Below are 26,383 nucleotides of genomic sequence, written 5' to 3' on the forward strand. Positions count from 1 at the left end.
CAAGACTGGCCGGAAATCGCTCTGACATTGGCAACTCACTGAGGCCGCCATAATAAAAAGAAGAAGAAGACTGGTCGGCCGGCAAGACAATTAACGTTGGTTCCAAGCCCAATGTAGAGAAGCCAATTGGAAGCCAACGTAAAGTCGGTTCCGCGCCTGATCTTTCCCCAGTCGTGTACGCGTTCTATCGGGTTTTAAATGTTAAGTTAAATATAGAAGTCGTATAGTAGCTCGTCTGTCAAGCGCCCAAAATGGGCGTCTTACCCTAAGTAGAGCATTTCGATACATTTTCGAAAATGGTTTGACAGTTCGTGACAGATGAAGGGATATTATACATTAATATAGATTATAGATAATATTAATATTCATCTACCCACACTAGGTTCTAAGCGAGTGAAATCTTAACACCCAGTTCTCTACCACTATAACTCAAAAGCGTTTCGCTTTCATAGCCACACCTAATATTGATCTTAACTAATGTGGTATTCTCATGAATCGTATCAGTTATCTCCTTTGTGGGTATGTATTTTCATTTCTTAGAGTGCTACATTGGTTTCCATCATGAAAGAATGGAAGTAGAAGCGTCTCGCGCGCAGAGTTTTAATAAGTTTTGTATAAAATTTAGCAATAGTGCTTCTTTTACTATATACTATAATATTTTACTTTTTCTAGAATAGGATTATTATTGCTTTTTGTAATTCATCGATCTTTAATACACAAACCTGACTAAGCTGCAAATAATATTGTAATCAAGGTAAGAAACCAATATATGTATTAAGCAGAACAAAAAGACTCTACAATAAATAACTAGCACATAGTACTAAAACTGAAACTGAAACATTGTTGTCAGACGTGCTTAGTATATCAACTGCTGTTAATTCGTTCTCGCCTTTACAAGTTACGGCGTTACATAACCAAAACTAGGTTTTATATTTATGTATTTAAGACATAGTTCTCAATGTTTTTAATTTCAATGTTATTAGTAAGGCCTCGCGATTTGCCGAATGGGAATAACCATCAAGTGTGTTAGATAAGTCTGAAACGTACCTACGTCTAAAACGATTTTCAAACTATTATCGTACCACACTCTTATAAACAGCGATTGTAATCTGTAACACTAGATTTACTTTCAAAAGGCAGAATTCTAATCCATTTAATGTTTCGTGTATTGTTTTATCTCGTATACGTATAAGCCTTCGTTGTTCTCAAGATTTATGTGCCCTAAAATCAGTAGATTGTCAACTCCTACGTCCAAAAGCGAGACAATATTTTATTGCAGCTGTTCGATTCGGATTCGGAAACACATTTATCAACAACATTAACATGCAGTCAATACTTAAGTATGTTTTCAAGAGGACTTCATTGTTTTGGGAGCACTATATTAATTATTGTTAAAGGCTTAGATGTCACTGACCTACTGTTAGTTACAAAACTTTCAAACACAACAACCTTCAACTCTGGCTTAAGTCAAAAGCAGTTGAGAGCCTCCAACCTGAACGGTAGCAACCTTGCCAACTAGCCAAGTTTTGATTGGCTACCGGAATATGACATTTACACCAACCCATAACTTCGACTTTCAGAACTTTCAGAACATACTACCAGCTCACCTGGCTCACGTGCTGAGTGACTACAGCCTCCATGGTACAAAATAAAGGAATATGCTATTGTTTTAGCTTGAGCGACTGCGATTTGTCAAGTCTTGATTGGCTATTGTTAACTGTTTAAAGTTTCAAAACACACTTCCACCAATTCACCTGACACACGGGCTGAGCGACGATAGCCACTAGCCAGTCTAGTCAGTCTAGATAGTCCACCAGCAGATTCCCAAACTCAAACAGCAGAAAGTAGTATTTGCCACGACTTGATTGGCTACCGGCAGGTGACTCCGATCCACTATCTAAAGTTTCAGAACACACCACCAACTCACCTGGCTCACGGGCTGAGTGACGACAGCCTCCATGGTCCACCGGCAGCGGCCGCCGCTACACGACTGACTTCGCACGACACACAATAACACATTTGCATGCGATGACGCGCTATCGACGTTATATAACGAAATAACAATGTACAATCGAATACTATTTCTGTGTTCATTTACATTGATACGGTGCACGTAATACTGGATGCTGGACTGGAAACATGTGTATAGGTAGACTCCATCCAGAATATACTGGACATCTGCCCAGTATATTCTATTTAGTAGTCAACGCGAAGCGGCCCTTATTCTGAAAGCTAGGTTGAAAATATGTTTACACCCTGGATGTTCAAGTATCCCAGCTTGTGTGTTTGATCATTCAGTATGTAAGTATGTATCCAACCTAGCATTCAAAGTTATACCTGCTTCCACCTAGCGTTTAGTCAGCAGTGAGCGCTATACTAATATCTCTAAATAGTTGTCAATAAGCGTTGGAATACTGGCGCCCGCTACTGTATCAATGTAAATTCAGCACCACGTTTATTAGAAATAACAAGCATAGCGATTGGCTAAAGTTAGACTAACACTGCTGGCGCTAGCCGTACGGCTAGTTTGTTTGCGTTAAGTTTTCAAAGAAAACATTAAAATAAACCAAATATGCTCAAGGTGTCGCAGTACCAATAAATAAAGGTAACAGTTACGCTCATTTTCACTAACTTTTTAAAGCAAAAGTAACAGGCGCTAGGCAGCGCTTGCCAAAGAATCTCTCTCTTCTACTACCCAAGAGACCACAAAAAAACACCAGTTGTGTAAAAAATCAGACCACAAAAGAACCGACTAGCCGCACTTAAATCACTTTACCAACTGCAGATCTCTTTACGAGTTAAGATTGCTAAAGCAAAGCCATTAAGCCATTAGTAAATTAGTCTTTAAGATGTGGAATTCCAGTGTTGACACAACGATAAACCAACGATCTCTCGTAATTGAGCAAAAGTTGCGTTATCTTAATGTAAGTATTACGGGGTATCCCATAACAACCATTAATGGATTAAACTGAATTGTTTTTAATTACCTAGATAAAGTAATATTATATATAGAGTATCATGATTTGTGTTAGCGAAATTTCTTTTAGTAGGTACTGATCTTATTTTTTTTTAATTAATTCTATGCAAAATATTATAATATATGCACTTCTGTTTACAGCATAGTGTAAATATTAATAATAACCTTCCATCTTTTCGTGTTTCCTGACTCTCGATAATATCACTTTCAGTACTAGCACTAAGTGTGGGTTGCAACTTGCACCAGGTTGTTTTGGTTAAGGTTAAGGTTATCGTCTAATATGGCGTCCATTATTGAATTTAAGTAGAGATTTGAGTTTTGACAGTTCATTTGACATTTTGTTATAGTTAAAGTAAAAGTTATAGTAAGTTGGTGCAACCCCCCTAAGGCTGCGTTTCCACCAGCCACCAGCTCTGGTGGAAACGCAGCCATTTAGTCGAGCCTGAGCATCTGTCATCGACACAACATTAGCACATCTCTAATGGGGGCTACCGTTTTTTTGCTCACTAGTTGGCGCAACAGTGTCGAGGAAGGTCCGAAGTATAGCTATCAAAGTCGACTTTAAAATAATCTAGGATCCCATTTATTCATTTAATTAAATGTAAATATTATCTTAGCTTTATTTTTTGCGTAAGTAATTTTTTTAATAACTGAATATTTTTTATACGATTATTAGGTATTTCTTTTCTTAATTTTACTCTCAAATCTTTTACATTAATCGCCAAATAATACTTTTTTGAAATAATTTTACCAAAGATATCCCTTTTCAACAGGTAAATTGCATAAATAATAATTTGTGTCACGAAGACCGCTAAAACTAGTACAAAATAGACTTGGACCTTGCGCTATTTTATTACCGCCGGACAGACAGACTGACAGACGGACTGACGGACTGACAGACAGACGAACAGACGAACGGACGAAAGAACGGACAGACGGACAGAAGTACAGACGGGCACCTGGACAGGCAGACAGACGGAATTAAAAGAATTATTTGTCTATTACCGGGACTCTAACTATATCTCCATACCAAATTTCAGAACAATCAGTAGGTACCTACAAGCAGTTTGGGCATGAAGAGGTAACAGACAGACAGACATACTTCATAAATTCACATTCTATTCATTTCATAAAGTTTCTACACTTTACAGATAAATATTTACGTTGGCTCCTATACAAGAAACGTAATTTTTTGGCCATTTCTGCTCATAATCAATAATGGCAGCCGATAGGCACTTGAAATATTCACAAAATCCTTAATTATATTTTTACTTTCATAATTTATAATAAACTAGCGACCCGCCCCGGCTTCGCATCGGGTATAAAATATATAGCCACTGAAAAAATTATTAAAATCGATTCAGCAGTTTTGACTTGTATTCATTATTACTACCGGTGGCCCGCATTGGTCGGTACCGCCGCAAAAGCTACTAATTTTTAAATCTGTAATATCTTCGAAAATATTAATTTAAATCATAATATGCTGTAAAGGGCCATATAGATCTACATTAAATCAACAATGTATTTAAGTTATTTTATTGGATAAGTATTAATGCTGTATTTATTAAAATTGCTTCGAAAAGTAGCCATTATTATACGCATTATTTGTCGTAAAAAGATAATGACAAAAAATGTTATTGTGGGATATCCATATAAGAGATAGACATATACCATCGCGAAGTTTTCTGTCGACCTTTTCAATGTGTACAATGCTTGGTACATTATTTTGATAAATCTCGTAGGGTTCAGCCTGCGTTTGCAATGTAAGCGGAAAAAATGTAATTATTTACGACATCACATTACAAATCCCAACAATAACAGTATTTCTCCACTATTTAATGAATTTTATTATACTTATAAACCTTCCTCTTGAATCACTCTATCTATTAAAGAAAACCGCATCAAATTCCGTTGCGTAGTTTTAAAGATTAAAGGGAACAAAGGGACTTTGTTTTATAAATAATATGTAGTGAAGTAGATAAAAACCACGATATGAACTACACAAAGTTGTCCAAAAACTTAGATTATATGGAAATTACTATTAATATAGATATAATATTAAATACAACGACTGCCGGAAGAATTGTGTTTTAGTCCTGTAGAATATTATGAATGTAGCAAATTTTTTGTACACCGAATAAACGAGACGGTATCTTCATTCTTCATAGCTCTTCAGTAAATCTTAAGAAAATCTTAAAGAGTACCTAAGTACCTAAACATGCGAACAGAGAAACAACCACAAACGCTAGTTTTATGCCTAACGGCCTGTCCACATGTCCCCGTTACGACGTCGTCAACGTGGAACGGTGCGGTAACTTAGCACGGTACGTTGTCGTGACGTTAAAATTTACGTCAACGTAACATAAAAATGCACGTTACGAATCACGATGTACCAACATTGTAGTCACGATACCCTGTAAAACTACTACAGGCTGGAGAGAGATTTAAGAAAAAAAAGACATAAAATGTAGCTATAACACCGTGACGTCGTTTTCACGTTACGTTGACGTAAATTTTCACGTCACGTCAACGTACCGTGCCACGTTACCGCACCGTTCCACGTTGATGACGTCGTGACGTGGAGATGTAGACACGCCGTAACTGCAATGAGACCATTGATCGCAATAAAAGCGGATTAAACCGGATTTCGCAGCAATTTGACAGGAAGCAATAGAGTTACACCTGTTAATGTGAACCTGCCGTATGATCGACGATAATTGAGTTGAATCCAGCCGGTGAATGAAGGACCTAGTCCAAAATTAAATTCACACGCGCTGTCAGAGTCAGGTTATTTTAAAAAATATATTTTGCTGTTCATGCTATTCTGTCGCAATTTTTTGTAAAATATTTTGCTGTATGTCTGCACTTAACCTTTTTGATAAAGTTGGTAAAAAAACTAGTAATTTTTACTGTAGATTGTAATACTTTCCTCCGTGTCAATTAATTTTAATGTAAATAGGACTAGGAAATTGAATTTCCATCAAAAGTATATGCTATTTTTAATTACGCCATGAAAAAATTCTCAATTGTAGCGTAATAGTTGCCCGGTTTGGACATTGTTACCATTTCATTAATAAATAATAATAATGATTATTATTATGAATTGTTGACCACCTTCATTACATATTCTACTATTCACTTCACTGGCACTTTACCATGAAAACTAATAAAATATACTCAGACCTCTTACACGATCCTCAAGATTTCATATAGGAGCGTTAGAAGGCTTATTTCTATTGAACGTCCCCTCTGTTCCCCAACTTATTCTACAAAAAGTCTCGGCGAATACTTCGACTGAGCCGTTCAAAGCGCTTCATACTTCTCTCACAATTAAATTCTTTTCAGCGATTTTCTTCACTACTTTTTTAAGATCTGCATTAATTTAAACTCGGCACAAGTTTGAAATATTCAAGTGGAAGATATTTATAGCAAAATACGAGATGAGTGTTTCTATTTTTAACCGATTTCATTAAACAGAAAACGTTCGATAAAATCAATTGAAGAAACTATATGAAGCGTGCTGAAATAACAAAGAGGTTGCTTCTTACATTACTCACTAATATTCGTTTAAGACCAAAGTGCCATTTAATGAACCTGCCAAGTTCAAATTAGAATATGGATCGGGCCTTTGATGAAAATGATTATGATCGATCTAAACTTTGCATAGGATTATATTTCAACTATTTTTTCAGGCGAACAATTAGCTGATAGGAACTTGGCCCCTTTTTAAAAGGTATGTGTTGTAGGTATGTAAGGTATGTTATGGTGGAATTTGTTCATACATCGAACATGGATCTACGTAGATCTCAGTGCAAGTGACACCCTTACCCTGGATATACGCCCTCGTTAAAAGTTCTGTCCGGAACTGGGCGAAACGTGACATCCTTGTATTATATTGTATATCTACTGTAACATGTCATTGTATATTATTTGCCCCAGTTGGAGTGCCGTGAATCCTGATCCAAGATATCACACAAATATTATAATAACGCCAAAGTTTGTGTTTGTCACTTCTATCCTAAATTACTTAACGAATAAGCTACTGAGACATTGCAATAGCACATAATCGTTACCTGTTTAATATGTAATAAAAACAATTACGTACCTTATTAACTACGTTACAAAATATTATATAATTTAAAAATCCAATATTTTAAAACGTTTATGTGACTAAAATCATCTCCAATCAATACAACGTTGTTATAAACAAGATAATTTGCAAGTTGTAATTTAATTTCACTCTAAACTTGGGTCATCCATCACCGTCCACGGAGTTGAGATTATCCCGGAAAATAAAGATCGTCCTTATCCTTAAAAATTTCCGGTTTTACAGTTCACTGCCAGTAGGGACAGAAGCGGTGGGAATACGCAACGCAATCATCAGCGAAATTCTGCGATATATATAAATTCTACGCTTAAACGATAATTATCCGAAGATCAACAATAGTCAGTCAATAACACTAGATAATATAACTTTTTTTACATAAAACCTTATAATAGTTGGGGATGGGAAGAGGGGATTTCGGGAGTAGCTCGAGCGTGTCAGATTAAGCTTGCATAGGCTTCCGACATGTGTCTAGTTATCATGGTCAGTCATGGTATAGAAATCAGATTTCTCACGTGGTAGGTAAAAATTTTTTTTTTTTAAATATTGAAATGTCGTCGGATCTGTCAGATTAAGATAGGGGAAGTTTAGTATACTCCAAAGAAGCTTCCATATAAAGCACTGACGATTCAAAGGGCCTGTAGAGACATTTTAAAATATAAAAAATAAAGCTTCATATTTTCTTAACTAAGCTTCGCAGATATTTTATTTTGCTCTAAACTAAATGATTTACTCCTTGTTGTCTAAAATATATTTATAATTTACCTAAATAAGCAATTTTCTGAATAAGTATATTTTCTTTTTCAAAACTTTAAAATGGCTGCAGTTTCTGAACCCACTTATTATTTTTTTATCAGCTTTACCTAATGCACAGACCCTACTAGGTCTCCATGACGCTCGTCTCCGTGACTACAAAAATAGCACCCTCCCCTCCTCTACTAAAAGGGATAAAAAAAATCGAAAAAATAACTGTAAAACTGGATACCTGTATCTACTTCTTCGTTTCAAATCGCCTTGAATATGGTCCGCTAAAATGCTACCAATTTAAATCACCTATTTCGGTACAATTTTTACTAGTGGAGTTTAAATTTTTCAAGCGAAAAGTCTGGCTGCTTGAAAACCGTTAAAATAATAATTTTGTATATTTTTTAACCAGGGTATAAAAGCTTAAGCCTTTTGTGTCAAAAACGCACCGTAGTTTCCTGCGTTCAGTGTGTATGAGCCTTATGATCGGGGTAATGATGCGTTAATGCAGAGTGGACATTTGGGAGCACTTGTGTTTTGTCATTATCTTGAAAGCGCTACAGTACGACAACAATATTAATTATTCGTTGGACTTTGGAGTGGAATGCCCGTTCAGAAGTATCGTATGGTTATCGTTTTATTTCAGTTATGTTATTAGTAACTATCAAATTTTTCAACGAATAAATAACAAGAAAGGGGTTTAATATTCGAGCTGTGGTTTAATATGACTTTAGCATAGCTTGATTCGGATCCCTTCTTTAGGTCCTTATTTGTTTATGAAAATACGCTAAACGCGGAAACGAATGACCTGACGGAAACCTACCACCATCACCCATGGACCCATAACACCTCGTAACAACTAGCCTTTTAAAATCCATCATTATCTACTCACCCCAAAGGCACTAAATCGCTTGGTGCGACGGTTAGAGTGTTCTGACGGGCCGAGGAAGGCCTCGGACTTGGGTCTGGGGGGCCGCTTGGGCCGCATGACCACGGCGGCGTCCTCCCGCGCCCCCTCGTCCAGCAGCTTGGAGTCCGACGACACGGAGAGCTGCCGCCGCACTCGGTACTCGCCGTTGCCGGTGCCGTCGCTCCATTCTGGAAATAACGTTAATATGTAGTTTAAAAACGAAAAAACACGGTGGTGCACTTCAAATAGCCATTCCGCAATCTTGGATGTCCGCAATGTTGGATTTAAGTCACGTGACAATTTTTTTCATAATCCTTACCGCAAACCCTTTCATTTGATACCCATATTATCATGGACGTGCATTTCAAATAGCTTGTCCGCCATCTTGAGGAGGCCGCCATATTGGATTTGTAATGACGTTTCTTAGCTAGTCATGTATTGTCATCAGAACTTAGAGCATGTGCAAAATTCATAATAATCAAGACCGGGAAGTGGGTCAAATTAAGGTTCCAAGATTTTCTTACATAGTTACAAGTGAAGCTACTAAAAGCGTGCTAAAAAGAACTTTGTTATGATAATTCCCGGTTAATAATAACGCCGCGGCGGCGTTACAATGAGACGGATAAAAGACATTTATTTGGCTTTGGCCAGCAGTGGGATAGTATAGATACTCTTAAAAACAGGACCCCGGTAACAGGTTTTGATAATAATAATATCTATGGACGCTTCACACCACGTCAGTCTGGCCCCGTGCTAAGTACCTGAAGGACTTATGTTACGGGTATCAGACAACGGAAATATATTTAATGCTTTTATACTATACATATATTTAAGATTTTTATTGTATGATACACATATTTAATACACATCCATGACCCAGGTAGTTACTGTTTTAAAACTTTTTGTTCCGTCGTCGGGATTCGTACCCGCGACCCCCGGCTTGAGCTACCAACAGCCCACCAACTGAGCCACAGAGGTCGTCTAAAGTTAAGTGTTGTAAAGTGTACTTAATAACTATTGTTGTGCAGTTTAATGATTGTACGTTAGGTTTTGTATCTCGTTAAAATTTTTATAATAGCTACAATGGCAACAGTTTCTACGGTGTCTGTCTACGCTCTTCACCGTACGGTCTACCTCTACTGTCTCTGTCAGTGTTTCTATTCTTTGTCATATTTTTGTACTGAGCACGAGTTACAAAAATGCATTATTTCCGAGAAAGTATGTGTGAATAGTGTCGTCAATTTACCTAATCAATAATTTATTACAGTCTTAAGTTATAGGTACATAAATGCCACCTCTCACAGCTTTGTGAGTGAGAGGTGGTCTGACGGATTTCACAATATTATTCGTTGGTAAAGGTATTTTTTCCATCGAAAATCGGCAATCTTTCATAGTTAAAATATTTTGGTGAATCCCAAAAACTCTAGACACTTTCTGAAACTTTACACACAAAATGTGTCTAGACTTTTAAAACTTTGTTGGCACTTTGGCATCTCCCAAACGTCACATTAAAGTTGTAAACTAGAGGCTGATGCATGATAAACTTCTGCCAAGTGATGGAAGCCGTAAAGATTTCATACCGAAACTTCTCATACGTAATTATTGGCAGGGTCTTGTCTTTTACTAGCGGTTTTATGATAGTCACAAACTTGAAATGGCTACGATATAAAACTAAAACATTTAAAACCCAACAAAAAACAGTAAGATTCAGCATTAGGTATAACAGTCAACGTTCACTCAAAAGGCCCTTTACGTTAAGGCGCTGTGGTTGTTGCAACTACGTAAACTGAGTTTTTTAAATAATGTTTTTTGTAAAGAAAATGTCATTATTTAAGTATAGAAAAATACCGTTTTAAAATTGAGAAAATTTCCTATACGCAAAGGTCAGTACACAATTTGAAAAGTTCTGCTCGATAGAAAAAAATCTCAAAGATGACTGTTATAACGCTGTTTTTCATAATTAAATCATTTTATGTCTAAATTACACACTTTCTAGCAAAAACAAAAAATGTTGTACATTTGTCGTAACCTAACCTAAACGATTTGATATATTTGATTTGTGTAATACTAAAAACAAAAGGTTTTTTCTCCTATTTCCTACTATCAAGGCACGCGGAGAGCGCGTAACCGCCACTGTTCAAGGCGCGCTGATATGAATGTTATTTTAATGTCCTTTACGTCGATATTCGTACTGACATAGGTACATCGACCTGCTTATTTTAGGGACTACTGGGCCTTAAGGGAGGCTGGATATTAGATAGTCATCGTTGTCACCTCCATTTCGCCAGCTGTCTACAGCAATGCACAATACACGTCGATCATGGGCACGTGTAGAGAAACATGCCACTCTACATGATCGTATCATTATTAATGCTAAAGTCTCCGCTTACGTGGTCGCCTCCGTGGTCTAGTGGTTAGAGCGCGGCTCTCGACTCCGGAGATCGTGGGTTCGATTCCCGCGTTGGAAACATGTTATTTCCAAGTTTGGTTAGGACAATGCAGGCTGATCACCTGATTGTCTGACAAGTAAGATGATGCATGCGTCGGATGGGCATGTAAAAAGTCGTTCCTACGCCTGATCTCTCGCCCGTCGTGTCGGTCCTCCGTCCCACTGGGCTATGAGAGTGAAAGGAAGAGAGAGTGCTCTTGTGTACTGCGCACACACTTGGGCACTATAAAACTACTCCTGCGTAACAGGCCTGGTTTCAATGAAACTGGCCACCGTCACCGAAACCGGTGTGGGGAGTATTATTAATGCTAAAGTATGTCTCCCTGTCTGTTACTTTGAGAGACGAAAAAGGACATAGGATAGTTTTTGTTGCGGGAAAAATGTACGGTTCCCTCACGATTAACTGGAGCTGCGGGCGTCATGGGCAAACCTAGAGAGACCTCACATGAGTCACTCGGATTTTGCCTCCAGTATTATTTTACTCTCCAGCCACATACTACCAAATTAATACAATTACATATCCTATACACCTACATAATGGCTCCGAACTTCGAACCCACAACGCTCGCGTATAATTAGGTAAAAGCTATACTCGGGCGGCAACGTTGGAAATAGGTCACGCGCGAGCACAGGGCACTAGACAACTCGCATTCGATTATGCGAAAGTGAAGTTAGAAAATATAATAATGGAATTTGATGTGCAGCATCGCAACTCAAGCGTCATGTAACTATGACGAATCTTATAAATTTTTTATCGTCCATATTTTCGAATGACATTTGTCTAAACACTCAGGTGCCTTACTCCCGAAACTGATATCGATTTCGATTTTCGATTTCAACGGTTTTTTGACACTTTAGATAAGTATCTAAAATATGTCTAAAAAATGTCAAAAAACCGTTGAAATCGAAAATCGAAATCGATATCAGTTTTGGGAGTAAGGCACCAGGTCACACTACCATCCAGTGGTTAACTTAGAGGATCTACGTGTGATCCTGTCGTTGGCATAGAGGTCATGTAAGAGGTTAAATTACTCTGAACAGACTAGCGGTGCGGAAGATACACTTTGACGACACTAAGTGATTGTGGCGTTTTTACGGCATGGAAATTGGAACATAATATTACGGCTATACTACCAGTGGCTGGTAGAGCGAAATTAAATAAAAATGTACCACTGCAAACAACCCTATAAAACAAAAACCTGACGCGGTTTGACGGTAAACACTTGGTTAGGAAAAGCTAATTTAAAGCTCCTAAGTCCTACGCATTAGAGGACCTACCATACTTAACCCAATGCTGATTATAAATAATTGAACGATGTGATTGCGGTTGTTGCTGTTCCAATTAGGTTTCCCACCTTCTAGGATCACCAGTAACTATGTTAATACCTGTCAAAATCCTTAAAAACCGGGCATATAAACAAGTTACATCATTGATACTGTGTGGCCCGAATGTAAGAGACCATAAAATTATTCACTTTCATATTCATTTTTATGTTGCGCATGTGGGATTAAAGTAACTTTTTATTGCATAATTTTATGATACGGTCTTCAATCATTTTGGCGTTATTTATATTTACAATAAAAGTTATGCAAACGCTGTTTATTGAGTGACTCATTTATAAAGGGAAATTCAGAAAATGCGTAGCCAAAGTTAACACAATTCACAAATCACAATACACATACCTACTTATTATCAGGACACAGTAGCGAAATTCATAGCCATGTTCTAAAAACATGAAGACTTTAACATACATAATACTAACTGCATAGTTTTGCTTTTGCTCCAATAATCCCGATTCGAACGGTGTAGTAAAAAGTATGTACTCGTAGAGCATCACTACCAGAATAAGTCGCGTTAAGTCCCGATTAAAAAGTTTTAAAGATAAAACCGACTTCAAAATTGAAAATTAAAATTACCTATCACAAAAACTACTGAACCGATTTTGATGAAACTTGCAGCCTTCCCTAAGTTGAACAATACCTACTACAAAAAAAGAATCACTTCAATCGGACTTGTAGTTTCGAAGATATGCGAACACAAACATGAAACATACATACATACATACACTTTTTAAAGAAGAAGGGGGGGGGAATTTTGTATGGGACCCGTACCCAAGCTGTAGCACGTTGAGACATATACCAAATTAAAGGGCTTGAAAAGTTGAACATTTTATTGTATGACGAAAAATCTCTAAACCATGGGAGAAAAAAGTTAATGAGGGTAGAAAGTAAGAAAAAATCACAATAAAAAACACCCTGTATTATTACATCAATTTATAGTGTTGCAGGTAAGGAATCATTCAAATGTTCAACTTTTAAAGCCCTTTAATTCGGTATATTTTCAACGTGCTACATTGGTGGGTACGAAGTGCCCCTCCTTCTTTAGCACATATTTTGTTCAGAGTTCAGCCGCTGATGTAGATTAACATAATATATACGAAATATTATAAATATTACATAATATTATAAACGCGTCGAATTAATAACCTCCTTTTTTAAGTTGGTTAAAACAACCGTATCACGCTCCAGCTGATTTAGTTTACAAACCAACCGTTATCATATTATTTAACTTAACTCTTTACACTACCGACCACAGTGTGTAGACTAAACAGTAAACAGACTTGTTATTTCCGTGTTTACATTCTAGGTGTAAACTGTTATTACTTTGTAGGTGTTAGTGACCTATAGTTGGTGAATAGTGGTTACGCATTAAAACATACCAAAGGACTTTTTAAAAATGTCAGTTATTTACTCTATATCGGAGAAAATGCTTAAAAGATAAGAGAGATTAATCAAGAACATGTAGATAGGCATATTCGCGCCTATGATAAAATATCCATACTTCTATACTATAATATAAATACGAAAGTGTGTCTGTCTGTCTGTTTCCTCTTCACAACCAAGCCTGTTGAGCCGATTTTACTAAATTTGGTATAGGGATAGTTTGAGTCCCGGGTAAGGATACTTTTTATCCCGGAAAAATGTAATTACGTTAAACTTATTTTGCCGCAACGGAGTTTCGGGCGTCATCTAGTGTCTTAATAGCTTTGTCCGCAACGCATGCCATCTGACCGTATCCAAAAAATAAAAATGACAATGTCGGCATTGCGTTCGTTGACGTATTCAATAATTATTATTGAATGCGCCAAAACGAAAGTTGAATGAAAGAAGATGACGAAAGTTGAAAATGAAAGCGCATAGTGTGGACATAGCTAAATAATTTGCTTTCATTGCAGTACCGAGCTTGCAATCATCGTTCATCATAGCCAAACGTAAAGGCCTAAAATCTAAATGATATTTAACATTTTAGAACGCTGTTACTAAGAACATCTACTGAGACATACAACAAATTACATCATAACTCATCTCCACCTAGAACCGAAGATGTCCCCAGGCATATCGTAAATAGAATACTACCCATTACAGTATGACGCTATAAAGCGCAATATTTACGGCTTCGGCCCCCGGCTCGGCTCGGCCTGGGAGTGTCCATAACTCCAATTCGTGAAATAAAAATGTTTACGGCACCCCGAGGCCCGCCGTCCTTCATTATTCATATCTGCCGAATTAAAATGGACGCGAGCATTATGACGTTTCATACGGAAAATGTATTACGGAGTAGGGCCCGATTATTATCGAGCGTCGAATGTCGTTGGGAGGCTATCTCACTCAAGTGCGCACTAGTTATCTCATGCGCGAGTTTATCTGATGCGCGAGTAAGACAGCTTGCGATAGAAATGAAATTCGACGCTTGAGAATCGGGACACAGGTCAGTAGACGTGTATGGATAGTATTATAGCTTGGGCATGGGACATACCGCATATGCGACCACCGCAGCACAATAGACATAACTACCAGTAGTTCGACTGCAAAGAAACGGACAGGTTTCAATATCTGTCAAATTCGTCGGGTTTCACTAGGATTATGAACGGATTGTGCCTCGCGCTGGCTGATATAATTTATTTTTAAATATTTAAAATAAAGATTTCAAAATTGAATTCTGACAATTTTAATCGCATGTGCCAAAACACAAACAACAATACGACCAAAGAGGAACACGTCCAGCGAATATGTCATAGTTTTAAATTCGTAGGTAACAGTTAACAACCCTAGCGACGATTTTGGTCATAATACGTCAAATTTAAAAATGTCAACATCAGTTCTAAGTCGGCATACTCTATCATTCTGTCTACTCTGACCGCAGGGTGGTTTTCTAGCCTATGTAATTTTTTGACACAATTTACAATTTGACGGTGTCATATACACCAATAATAATAATTATTACCAGGACGCCAGTCAAAATGGCAAGATATAAATCAGAATTTGCAAATATATTGTAAGCGAGGTTTTAAACACGCATTCGGACGGTTAATGAATTTTACACTTTTGTAATTATATTTTGTAGGTGTGACTCAGCTTAGATTGTTTTACTATCCTGAATGTCTAACTAGACATTACAAGTTAAATCTAAACGCACTAAAAACAACATGACGAAATATACATACTTTACCTAAATTGTAGGAAAGTACATGATAATATAATATAGAGCAGTATGTATTTCATCCTATTTCATTCACATGTAAATGATACTCGTGAAGGCTCAGTTATAAAATGATTTAATGGAACTCTACATGAAACCGAACATTAATACACCGACATGGTAATTAACATACTTAATGTAATTTCAAGCTGTAATAACTTCGCTTTTATATATGATAAATCTATGAAGTATTCCTCTTTTACAAAACAGAGAAATCGAAAGAAGAAACTTCCATCGATTCCTCTATTCAGAATAGGGATGATGACAAAAACAAAGATTAGCGAATTTTGTTAATAAAATAAAGAAATCACGGTGAAAAATAAGTGTTCCCAAAATTACAGCTCGATAGCATTTTAATTTTTTTTGTTATGCGCCTTCAAAGTTAGATAATCAAGTCGATTTTTTTATATTTGTATACCAATCGATAACTTATGCAATTAAAAGCAACTTTTGTTATGAAAACACTTTCATAAACGCAATATTTGATATACCTATCGAACAAAGTTGTCACCCGATGCGTACAAACTACGAAAGAGTGACGTCAGTCTTTCGTAGCACTTTGTAGGTATGGAGCGTTTCGGGTAGGTCTATTTTATGAGATGTTTGAATTGTCATATCTTGGTGAATTTTTAAGCTATCAGAGTCATTCCTTCAGCGATGTTTCTATTTTTAAGGGTCTTTCAATTACCAATAAGAAAAAAAAATAGTCATCTAGCCTATTCCGGAATTTTTGCCAGATCTTCGAATTGCAGGACATAATATGATGCTAAAATATGATATAACAAAATATACCTATTACTTGTTTCCTACGAATTTCTTTACAATAATCTCTTGATTTAATCTTTGACTAAACTTATCAGGTTATGAATCTCGAATTGCATTGAAATCGGAATCTTAAACACCTGGTGACATAAGTTTTTAAGCCAAGCGATGAAGGTTGCCTGTCTGAACAATAGATAGAAATATGGATTTCGGCTTTCATAATATCAGAGGGATGTAAAACCGATAGGAATCCCAATTCCTACGCCACTTGAATCTAGGGTACATCACTTATATGTAAGTGTAGATCACTTTGCTTTTCCACTTCGAAGCTCAAAAAGTATAGTATTAAAAACTCTATGTTCATTGCTGTTCTCTTATTATTTTATATAAATTCTCTCAACCACTCGTTGCGCCCCAGTCTGAGCTATTGTTTCAACTCTATGTTTTATTAGTTTCATCATTTTGTTTTGGTTTATATGTTAAAGCACCCTCCAATTTTTTAAACTTCTCAGTTGAGTACAGCAGATGTGACGAACTGCAAGAGTTTGTTTGTTTAAGCTCTGAGAATTCATTTATTACATCTTTTAGGGTCCAAACCAAAGGGTAAAAACCCCAACAATTAAGCCTGTCCGTGCACAGAAAAAGAATAACTATTGAAGTGCCGTTTTTTGTCGAGGGTCGCACTTGACCCTCTTGGTCAAACCATCCCCAGTTAAAACTTTAGACATCAATATGAATCAATTTTTGCTTGTTGCTCTAAAATGCTCTCATTACAACAATATTCTATATTAGGCGTAGCTACCGTTGTTCTCCATGACGATATAGCAATAATTACAAGAACTATAACTCTAGCTAGGGGCCCCAAAGCCCTCAAGTTAGCCACGCCACTGGAGTATTCAACAAACATGTCGATCGGGCATTCAGACTTCGTTACATCGCAGTAATAACATCACCGAGTGGCCGGTGCCGTATGAAAACGGAATTGTAAATTATGTCCAGCCAGAAAATCAACTTTGTTGAATTTTTTGCTAAATCTGTAAATGTTAAATTTATTGGAATACATTAAAATATCCAGGGTGTTCTTTATACATTACAAACAAGAATAAAAAATAAGTTGATTCTTTTTGTTTTGCGTACAAAACGCAGATAGATAATAATAATAATAATACAGATTTTATGACAAGAAAAAAAACTATGTTCGTCACCCCGGCCCCGTTTCGCACTTCTATATCTAAAAATTCCATCATAATATGGCTGGTAGTTTAAAAACAAGCAATTATAACATCTTTCATATTCGGACAAAAGAAGAGATAAAATTACTTTTCTCTCTATTATCGTTTTCATTGTTTCGAGTACTTTCGTATCCTCTCAATAGTTTTGTTTGTGACTTGAGAACTTTTCATGTCGATTTGGTCGCATTCGTAAGTGATAACATAAGAAGAGCTGATGATGATTAATTCATGAATTATGACTTACGTGACTTCATATGAAATTAAATGAATGGGTGATTTAATTTACATATCGGAGTTGGAAAACTCATTTCATATTAATGTATTAATAATGAATATTTACTGCAGTAACAAATATGTATTACGGATTTCATTTATGCGCTGTTATAATACGATACGTGGACCGAATACAGACAGAAGTAAAGGTTTACAATAACTTTATATAACTACTTTCTACATTTCCGTTAAAGTCTTTTAAAAGCTATTTAATTTAAAACTTAAGTGCAAAAATAACTTGTAATTTATCCCACCGCTGCCACCAAATTCAGTCACGAAACTTAACACCAAATTTAAACTTTATATCAATTACTATTAAACACACTTTCGCTTGAGCTAACAGGTTTGGGTTAGAAACGACCCTTACCCGTACGAACTGACGGACGAAATCCAATCAGACATGTTGACTGCATCAAATTAGATCATGTACTACAGCCATCTGATGCACGGGAATGAAAGCCTTCTAATTAGCGAGTGAAGAGGCTCGTTGTGATTCCGCTGATGAGCCATGCTCATTTGACGGTGAAAAACTAGTGAAAGAAACGTTAATTGGTACCCCTATTTACATCATTGGTTTTAGTTGTATTTTCCGTTGCGACTCGTGAAATGAGTATATTTTATTATATATTTTAATCATGCTTCTTTAGCAGGTTTTCTAGGTTTCTGCAGGATTATTCACTGGTTATTGTTTTGGCTAAACTTAAATCTACGTTGTTTTAAGGTACAGGGTGAATGCAGAGGAACTGTCTGCTAGAAACCACTACTGACAATTAAAAAAAAACCTTAAATATCAAAGAAATTCTGGCTTTCAGAGATAGAGGTGACGTAACCTAACGCAAGTAAAAGAGTAGAGTTTAACGTCGCTAGAACCAGAGTAGACAGTTATATCTATTGTGCTAGAACGTTGCCTAAGAAAACCGCAATAAGATAATATAACCAGGGCGTTGCTGACCAACCCCAAAGTGTTGCAGTGGATTTATTTGCACACCCGCGCGCGCGCGACGCGTCTCTTGATAAAATATCGCTTTTTAACCCTCGACGAAAAAAGAAGGGTGTTTTGGATAAGTTTGTCGTTTTTGCCCGTCCGTCTGCCTATATCTGTTCATTATGTGCGTCTGTGGCTTTGTAGCATTCAAACGAGTGGACTGATTCTGGCTTATTTTTTTTTAAACTCACATGATCGAGGGAGTTCTTAGAAATAGTTTATCATCATCATTCATAAGTGTTCAAAAATTGATTTATCTATTTAAATAAGAGTGGATTGCACCAGAGGCGTAGTTAAAGTTAAGGTTATTGTCAAATATAGCGTCCATTATAGACTTTTACTAGGGATTTGACACTTCATTTGACATTTTGTTATGGTTAAAGTTATAGTTAAGGTAAGTTGGTGCAACCTACCCTTAATTAAATCAATAAACGTTTATTTCATGCTAGGTTGTAGATGAATTTTAATGATTTGATCGGTTACATATTTTGCATTCTCATTCCTGAATCCTGACCGTTAGGGCGTTTGTGCATTACACGGAATTTTACCGTCCGGCGTTCATAACTTTCACGTTTGCCATATAAATAAGGTTGAAAATCGAGATGCCGCGCCGCGCTCGATGGTAAAAATCCGTGTAGAGCACAAACGCCCTAAATGGAGTTTTGTATCGTTTTTTTATTTTTTTGGTATCATTATATGGTGAGTTCTAAAATGTTTGGTAAAGAACACTTACCATAATGTGAATCTTTATCATTAGGTATGTTGCCGTTGGGCTCTAGCCTGTCGAGGCACTCCTCGGAGTAGCCGTTGTACGTGAGTTTCCCCCGCCCGCTGCCGTTCTGCCGCCGCAGGTCACCCTCGCCTTCCGACTCGTCTTTTGTAGCTGCAACAAGACACGAAAGTTACAATTATATTTTTAAAGAGCCATTAATTATATTCCACAGCTGGGTAATAATTTTATACGGGCTTTGGTCCACCACACATTCCCACCGCTGTATCTCCTGTGTCGCCAGGATCGACAGCGGTATCTAACCACTAAAACCCTTTGATAATCTCAGGAAGCCCGAGGGACAGGACCAAAGCTGTCTTGGGACCGGAAACGAAATTAATCGGAAGAAGGTAGGAGGAGTAGGTAGTAGGAGTAGGACAACTGGGTAAAAGATTCTTCAAAGGTTTTCCTTTTTTAACAGTACATTATTATGGCGACAGCTGGTTCTTTCTTCATTGGAGGAAAGGCCTAGCCCATATACAAAACTGAGATTTGGATGTCGATCTTCAAAGTTTAGGGGGTAAGTTCAGCCAATAGAGTTCGTGGGACTTTACGCCAGTACAACTTAGTAGGTATTTAAGGATTGAAATTATTATCTTTAACATAGGATAACCTAAACCCTTTATCAAATGCGTCCTAATAATAATTTAAATAGGCAAACATATTATTACAAAATACATAAAAGTAATTAAAGTATTCAAATTATTGTTAATTTAATCAATAAAACCATCTCAAAATATTTATGGCAATAAATAAACACATGAAAAATATAATTTATCGTGTAACCTTGGGACTGTTATGTGAATTGTTCTTTGTTTTGTTGACTATAAATAATACGAACACTGAAAATTACAAGTAATTAGATAAAGCAATATAAATACATGTGACTTAGTTCGAAAGGGTGGGTTGCACCAGAGGCGTCGTTATAGTTAAGGTTAAGGTGATCGTCAAATATGGTGTCCATTTTGAACTTTTACTAGGGATTTGACAGTTCATTTGACATTTTGTTATGGTTAAAGTTAAGCTTATAGTTAAAGTAAGTTGGTGCAACTCCCCCTAATTAGGTTAAAAGGTCCACTAAAGTTAAAAAAAAAAACTATAATGGACCTTTTAATGGATTTTTTTTGTTTCGCAGAAAAATGTGAGGTTCTGGCTTCAAAGTGACGAAGTTATGGGCACGACTGATGGGGTATTATAAGATGAAGGGTTTTGGCCTTACGGTATGGTACCTTTACCAGTCTCTACTCAGAGTAGGCAGTCGAAAAAACACGATGCACTTTGAGTTCAGTTCAGTGAATCGAATGTGATGAGAATGGTACCTATTCGAATCGAACCAATTATCGAGTTTCGACTGCGCAGTCTTTTGCCTTCTACATTTCCAGCCATAATATATATTCTTAGTTACACCACTAGAATGAAAACTGCTACCATCAAGAGCACAAAATAAAATAGCTGATCATTAGCTTGGCAATTAGCACGAGAGGCTAATTAGCCCAGCCGAAGTAAAGTGCTGACTTTCAATTCACTTATAGCTGAATAATACTGAATACTTTGATGAGCCTCCCTGGTATATATCTACTTACACCTAATAATAAATTTGCTTATTTCCGTGACTTAAATAGCGAAATCATACATTTAGTTATTGGGTCTTCTTGAGGTGGAACTTTTAAAAATTGCAATAAGATAAGAAGATATATGCTCCACAAACACATGAAGATATCATCATAATATTATGTATAAGAAACACGTGTGCGAAATAAGGTTTCTAGCTCCTAAGAGACAGAAACTTAATTTGTAATAGTGTTCAGTCTTCCAATCTATCTCTCGATCTACCAGTCGGTCAACTTTCAGCAGTTGGAATGGACAGCAATAAACGAGAATGCATAAAACATAAAATATGATAACAACTAGCTTATTGTTTATCAATAATTATCTATTTTATTTATATGTCTAATTCGGTTTAGTTTATTAGCTCTAGTACATCTAATTTTAGATCTATCAGCGGCAATTTCAGGGGAATTCCAAATATTATATCGCATGAAAGTCCAATTACCAAATTAATTATAAACTTCCCGAAGCTAATTCACGATTCAGCGACATGGCTCTATGTAGAGTTCCATCATGAAACAATACTCTATATCACTATTAATTTATTATGATTATCATAATGGATATGAATACATTAGTATTATAGTAAAGTAGTTATAGCGATGTTGGTAACAGAGGGCTCAGCAATCAGCATGAGTTCCTTTAGATGCTTGTATAGTTACGACAATTGTAACGTTATCGAAAATATGGTGACAGCTCCCTAGTATTTTAACATTGAAATTGCAACAGATGCACCATTTTGAAAAAAATGGTCTGGTAGTTAAATGAACATTAATTGTTACGATTTCGAATCTGTTTACAAAACTCATGCCCACCCTTAAGAGATTTTAAACTTACGGTTTTAATATTAATCAAGAGCCATTTAATCCCATTTTTCTGCTTTCTCTTCCCATAACTTTATTTTATCGTGTAGATGAAATGATAAGGCGTAAAATTACTAAAAGGTCAACGTTAGACGATATTGACGGTATCGGCTTTTAAAAAGTCTAGAGTAAAAATCAGCCAAGTGCGAGTCAGACTCGCGCACGAAGGGTTCCGTACAGTTATAGAGCGAAAGTAGGAAAAAAATCAGCCAAGTGCGAGTCGGACTCGCGTTCCGTGCCGTTATAGAGCAAAAATAGGCCAAAAATTTTTGTTTTTTGTATTTTAATATTTAATAATAATAATAAAATAAAAAATTAAGGGAGGCCCCCATACAAAAAAAAAACAATTTTTGGCCTAATTTTGCTCTATAATGGTACGGAACCTTGTAAACCTTGTGTAAGTACGGAAAATTGTTATAAATACAGTTAACGGTCTATACATAATTAGGTAACTGTTTATATCCAGCTAATGTTTACCTCGGACTTACGTGGCATAACAGACCTTATCAGTGGTATAAGCACGGCGAGGTTTATACGATATTTGTTCAGGAGTCGCACGGACCATCGCGCACGAGACAAAAACACATCCAGCTGATCATTTCACATGTTTTAGGATATTTTCATCTAAGATGGGCAACTGGATGACGCCCGCAACTCCGTTGCGCCAAAACTCGTTTATCGCGCGTAAATTTTTCCGAGGTTAAAAATTATCCTATGTCCTTTCCCGGGACTCCATACTAAATTTCAGCAAAATCGGTTCAGCGGTTTGGGCGTGAAGAGGTAACAGACAGACACATAGACAAACTTTCGCATTAAAAAGTTCAGAGTCCTCCTGCAAGAACAGCTTAGTAGTACTTCTAAGATATTAGCTTATACATAAGCTTCGAATAATTATTTTATTCTAGATCGCAACTTCGTTCGCACAAAGATACATAAATTATCGCGGCAAATCGCATTTTTAGGATAAAATATGTCCACGGTCCATCAAATCATCAAAATTACGGTTTACGTCGAACCGATAAAAGAAGTTGTTACGGACAAACAGGCACACTTCCCCATTTATAATATGTAAGTACTGGTAAAGTGAATAAATAAAAGTTAAATGAAATATCACACTTTTAATAAAATGTTTAGTCGATTCGTTTCAATTACTCCCGATGGTATCCATGACAATTACGGAGCTGAAAAAATGAAAAGTAAGATGTTTCCTTGCGACTGGAAATTACTGAAACGTTCAAATTGGCTTTTAGCTTTTCCTTCGAAATGTTTCGTCAATTATGTTTCTCGAATGATATTCTGTGCGGTGCGAACTGGCGGTATTTATACTTTCAGTAGGTAAGGTGTTAGCATTTCAAAGGTAATAAATTAAATTTAGATTTATCGTGGCGTGTAAATAATGACACTGGCACAATAGACCAGTAGTTCGACTGCAAAGAAACGGACAGGTTTCAATATCTGTCAAATTCGTCGGGTTTCACTCAATGATATTCTATGTTACTAACGTAACTAGATTGGAAGTTTACGGTAGCAACGCGTTGCCACTTCGAAGATGCCTGCAGGCATATCTCACATACATAATGACATAACGAATATATGACTTGACATTGTCTTTTGAACAAAAAAGTGGTTACGCATTTCTGAGAATCTTTTGTAAGACATTGCTACTCTAGTATTTTAGAAACTCATTGGTTTCACTAGGATTATGAACGGAATGTGCCTCGTGCTGGCTGATATAATTTATTTTTAAATATTTAAAATAAAGATTTAAAAATTGAATTCTGACAATTTTAATCGCATGTGTGTGCAAAACACAAACAACATTACGACCAAAGAGGAACACGTCCAGCGAATATGTCATAGTTTTAAATTCGTAGGTAACAATTTAACAACCCTAGCGACGATTTTCGTCATAATACGTCAAATTTAAAAAATTCAACATCAGTTCTAAGTCGACATACTCTATAATTCTGTCTACTCTGACACTGGTATTTGCTTTTTTGATTTGAACAATAAAACCTAAGGAAACTTCTTAGTGGCCAGATTCTAACACTTCAAATATTATAATAGGCCTATTAGGGGTTGCGGCAAATTAGTCAGCAACAAGCACTTTTGCCATCCTACACGCCTATCACTGGTCCACTTTGTCTTTTCTCCTCAAGACTCACTCACTCTCTTTCTCTCCAACTCACCGTCCCCCACGGGGTCACCTTCAACGGGGTCATGGTGCACCATCACGCGACCAGCAGCTGTGCGATGCGGCGCGGAAATGAACCAGGTAGGTACGTTCGCACGATCACAATGATTTGTTACTGCGGTTACTGTGGGAGAATCGCGTTACACCACGTGCAAGGAATATACATGGTGTTATGTTTATCTTAATTTAATAGAGATAAACGAGAAACAATACTATTACCGCCTAAGGGCGCATACAAAGCTCGAAGGGTTGAAGCCATTTGGTATCCGCATGCTCACTCAGCAAAGCAGAGCAGCAAGCTGTATTTCACGAAGGCTTCGTTTAAAACTACTTCCGTAGATGACCATTTACGCAGCATACTTTTATGATGTGCTACTAATATATTATAATGAAAATGAAGTTTAAACTTGAGACTTGAGAGTATTTTCCGCAAAAACACGGTGGAACACCAGTAAAACCCGGCTTCCAAGGTATTTGATAGAAATTTTTCTTATCACTAGCGCTTTTGATTAGCTAATTTAAGATATTAACCAATCAAAAACGCTGTTGAATAGATAAACTCGTGTTAAAAACCTCAAAAACCGGGCGTAGATAACGTAAACTTCTTTCAGCAGGACAGCTGAAAACTATGAACAAAGAAGCGTGGGAAACATGTGATGTGACTAAGATCCCATCAACTTGTTAATCAACTATGACAAACAATACAACTTAGTTCTCACTTAATCTGACGATAACTATGTAAACCTTATTCATTATCCATACTGATATTATAAATGTGAAAGTGTACGTCTGTTTGTCTGTCTGACCGTCTGACTTTTTTTCAATTTATATTAATTTAGTATGGAGAATGGAGATACTATATGCGTCCCGGAAAAACGTACGGTTTCCCTACGATATACAAATTTTGACGCAACAGAGTTCGCCGAGCAGGCCGTCATCTCGTCTTAGATAATGTCTAGATACTAGACATAGTCTGTCAAGAAAGTGAAGAAATTAAAAAGTGGCAACATCGTAGTGTCATCCCTTTTTCTTAGATTGATTTGAAAGGGATGACACTACGATGTTACCACATTTTAATTTCTTCACTTTCTTGACAGACTATAGCTCACATAGCCGGCAACTTCGTTGCGCTGATATTCGTTTATCGCGCAATGTACATATTTGGGGTTAACTAAACTACCTACGTTCCGGAACTCAAAGTATCTCCATACCGAGGTTAATCGATTATTATCGAAGTCATGTAACGCAAACTATATTTTAAATTCTTTACTCAATCTATTAATTGAAACTCATAAAAATATAGAAAAAGACAACAGATGCGAGGATGTAAAGATTGCAACCCTCACTGGTTGATACTCATAATCCAATATACCTAATACGAGTAATAAGAGGAACAAGAACAATAGCACGAATTTGTGTCATAACTCATAAGTCATAACACATAAATTAATTGTACATAATATTATGATATTGAATAACGTACATTTAACAGGAATTGTATGTTAATCTGTGATTCACTTGATCGCTAGAATCGCACGTGGACATGATTCAGACAAGTCGACCGTATGGACCGTATGTCGATGGCGCTTCACACTGCATGCGGCTTTGCGATTTGTATACAAAATTCTTTTTGTCTACATTATATCTAGGTATATTATGTAGATTGTCGAATGTCGGTATTAATCATACTGTCTACTGTATCATACTGTGTACTGTCTTACTTTTACATAAAAAATTAATTTACCTCCTTCCTACAGTCTTTATTCAACGACTAAACGGACACTATTGCTAGAGGTAAAATGTCTATAAATATCTTATTTTCGATTAATAGGTTACTTGACCTATATTCAATTTCATTGAACAAATGCATATTTCTAGTAGAACTTGGCCTAGGAAACCGTATCTCACCCTTATCATCAAATAAAAGCTTATGATTGATAAATAAAGTCGATTTGAAAATATGATTTTATGA

General features: G+C 36.5%; 1 protein-coding gene across 4 annotated transcripts in view; it reads right to left on the reverse strand.

The window, feature by feature from the left end:
- Positions 1-26,383, reverse strand: part of LOC121739336 (cyclin-dependent kinase 14) — a 127,077-nt gene that overhangs the window by 16,232 nt on the left and 84,462 nt on the right. For 3 of the 4 annotated variants that reach the window (XM_042131730.1, XM_042131732.1, XM_042131731.1), the window contains exons 3-4: positions 19,711-19,860; positions 8,719-8,924 (exon numbers count right to left, since the gene is read on the reverse strand). In XM_042131730.1, coding sequence (XP_041987664.1) covers positions 8,719-8,924; positions 19,711-19,860 — 356 coding nt within the window. Of the gene's footprint in view, positions 1-8,718; positions 8,925-19,710; positions 19,861-24,406; positions 24,465-26,383 lie in introns of those variants that run through there. The other variant, XM_042131733.1, reaches the window with a different exon arrangement.

This window comes from Aricia agestis, chromosome Z, assembly GCF_905147365.1.
Source record: "Aricia agestis chromosome Z, ilAriAges1.1, whole genome shotgun sequence".
NCBI lineage: Eukaryota > Metazoa > Arthropoda > Insecta > Lepidoptera > Lycaenidae > Aricia > Aricia agestis.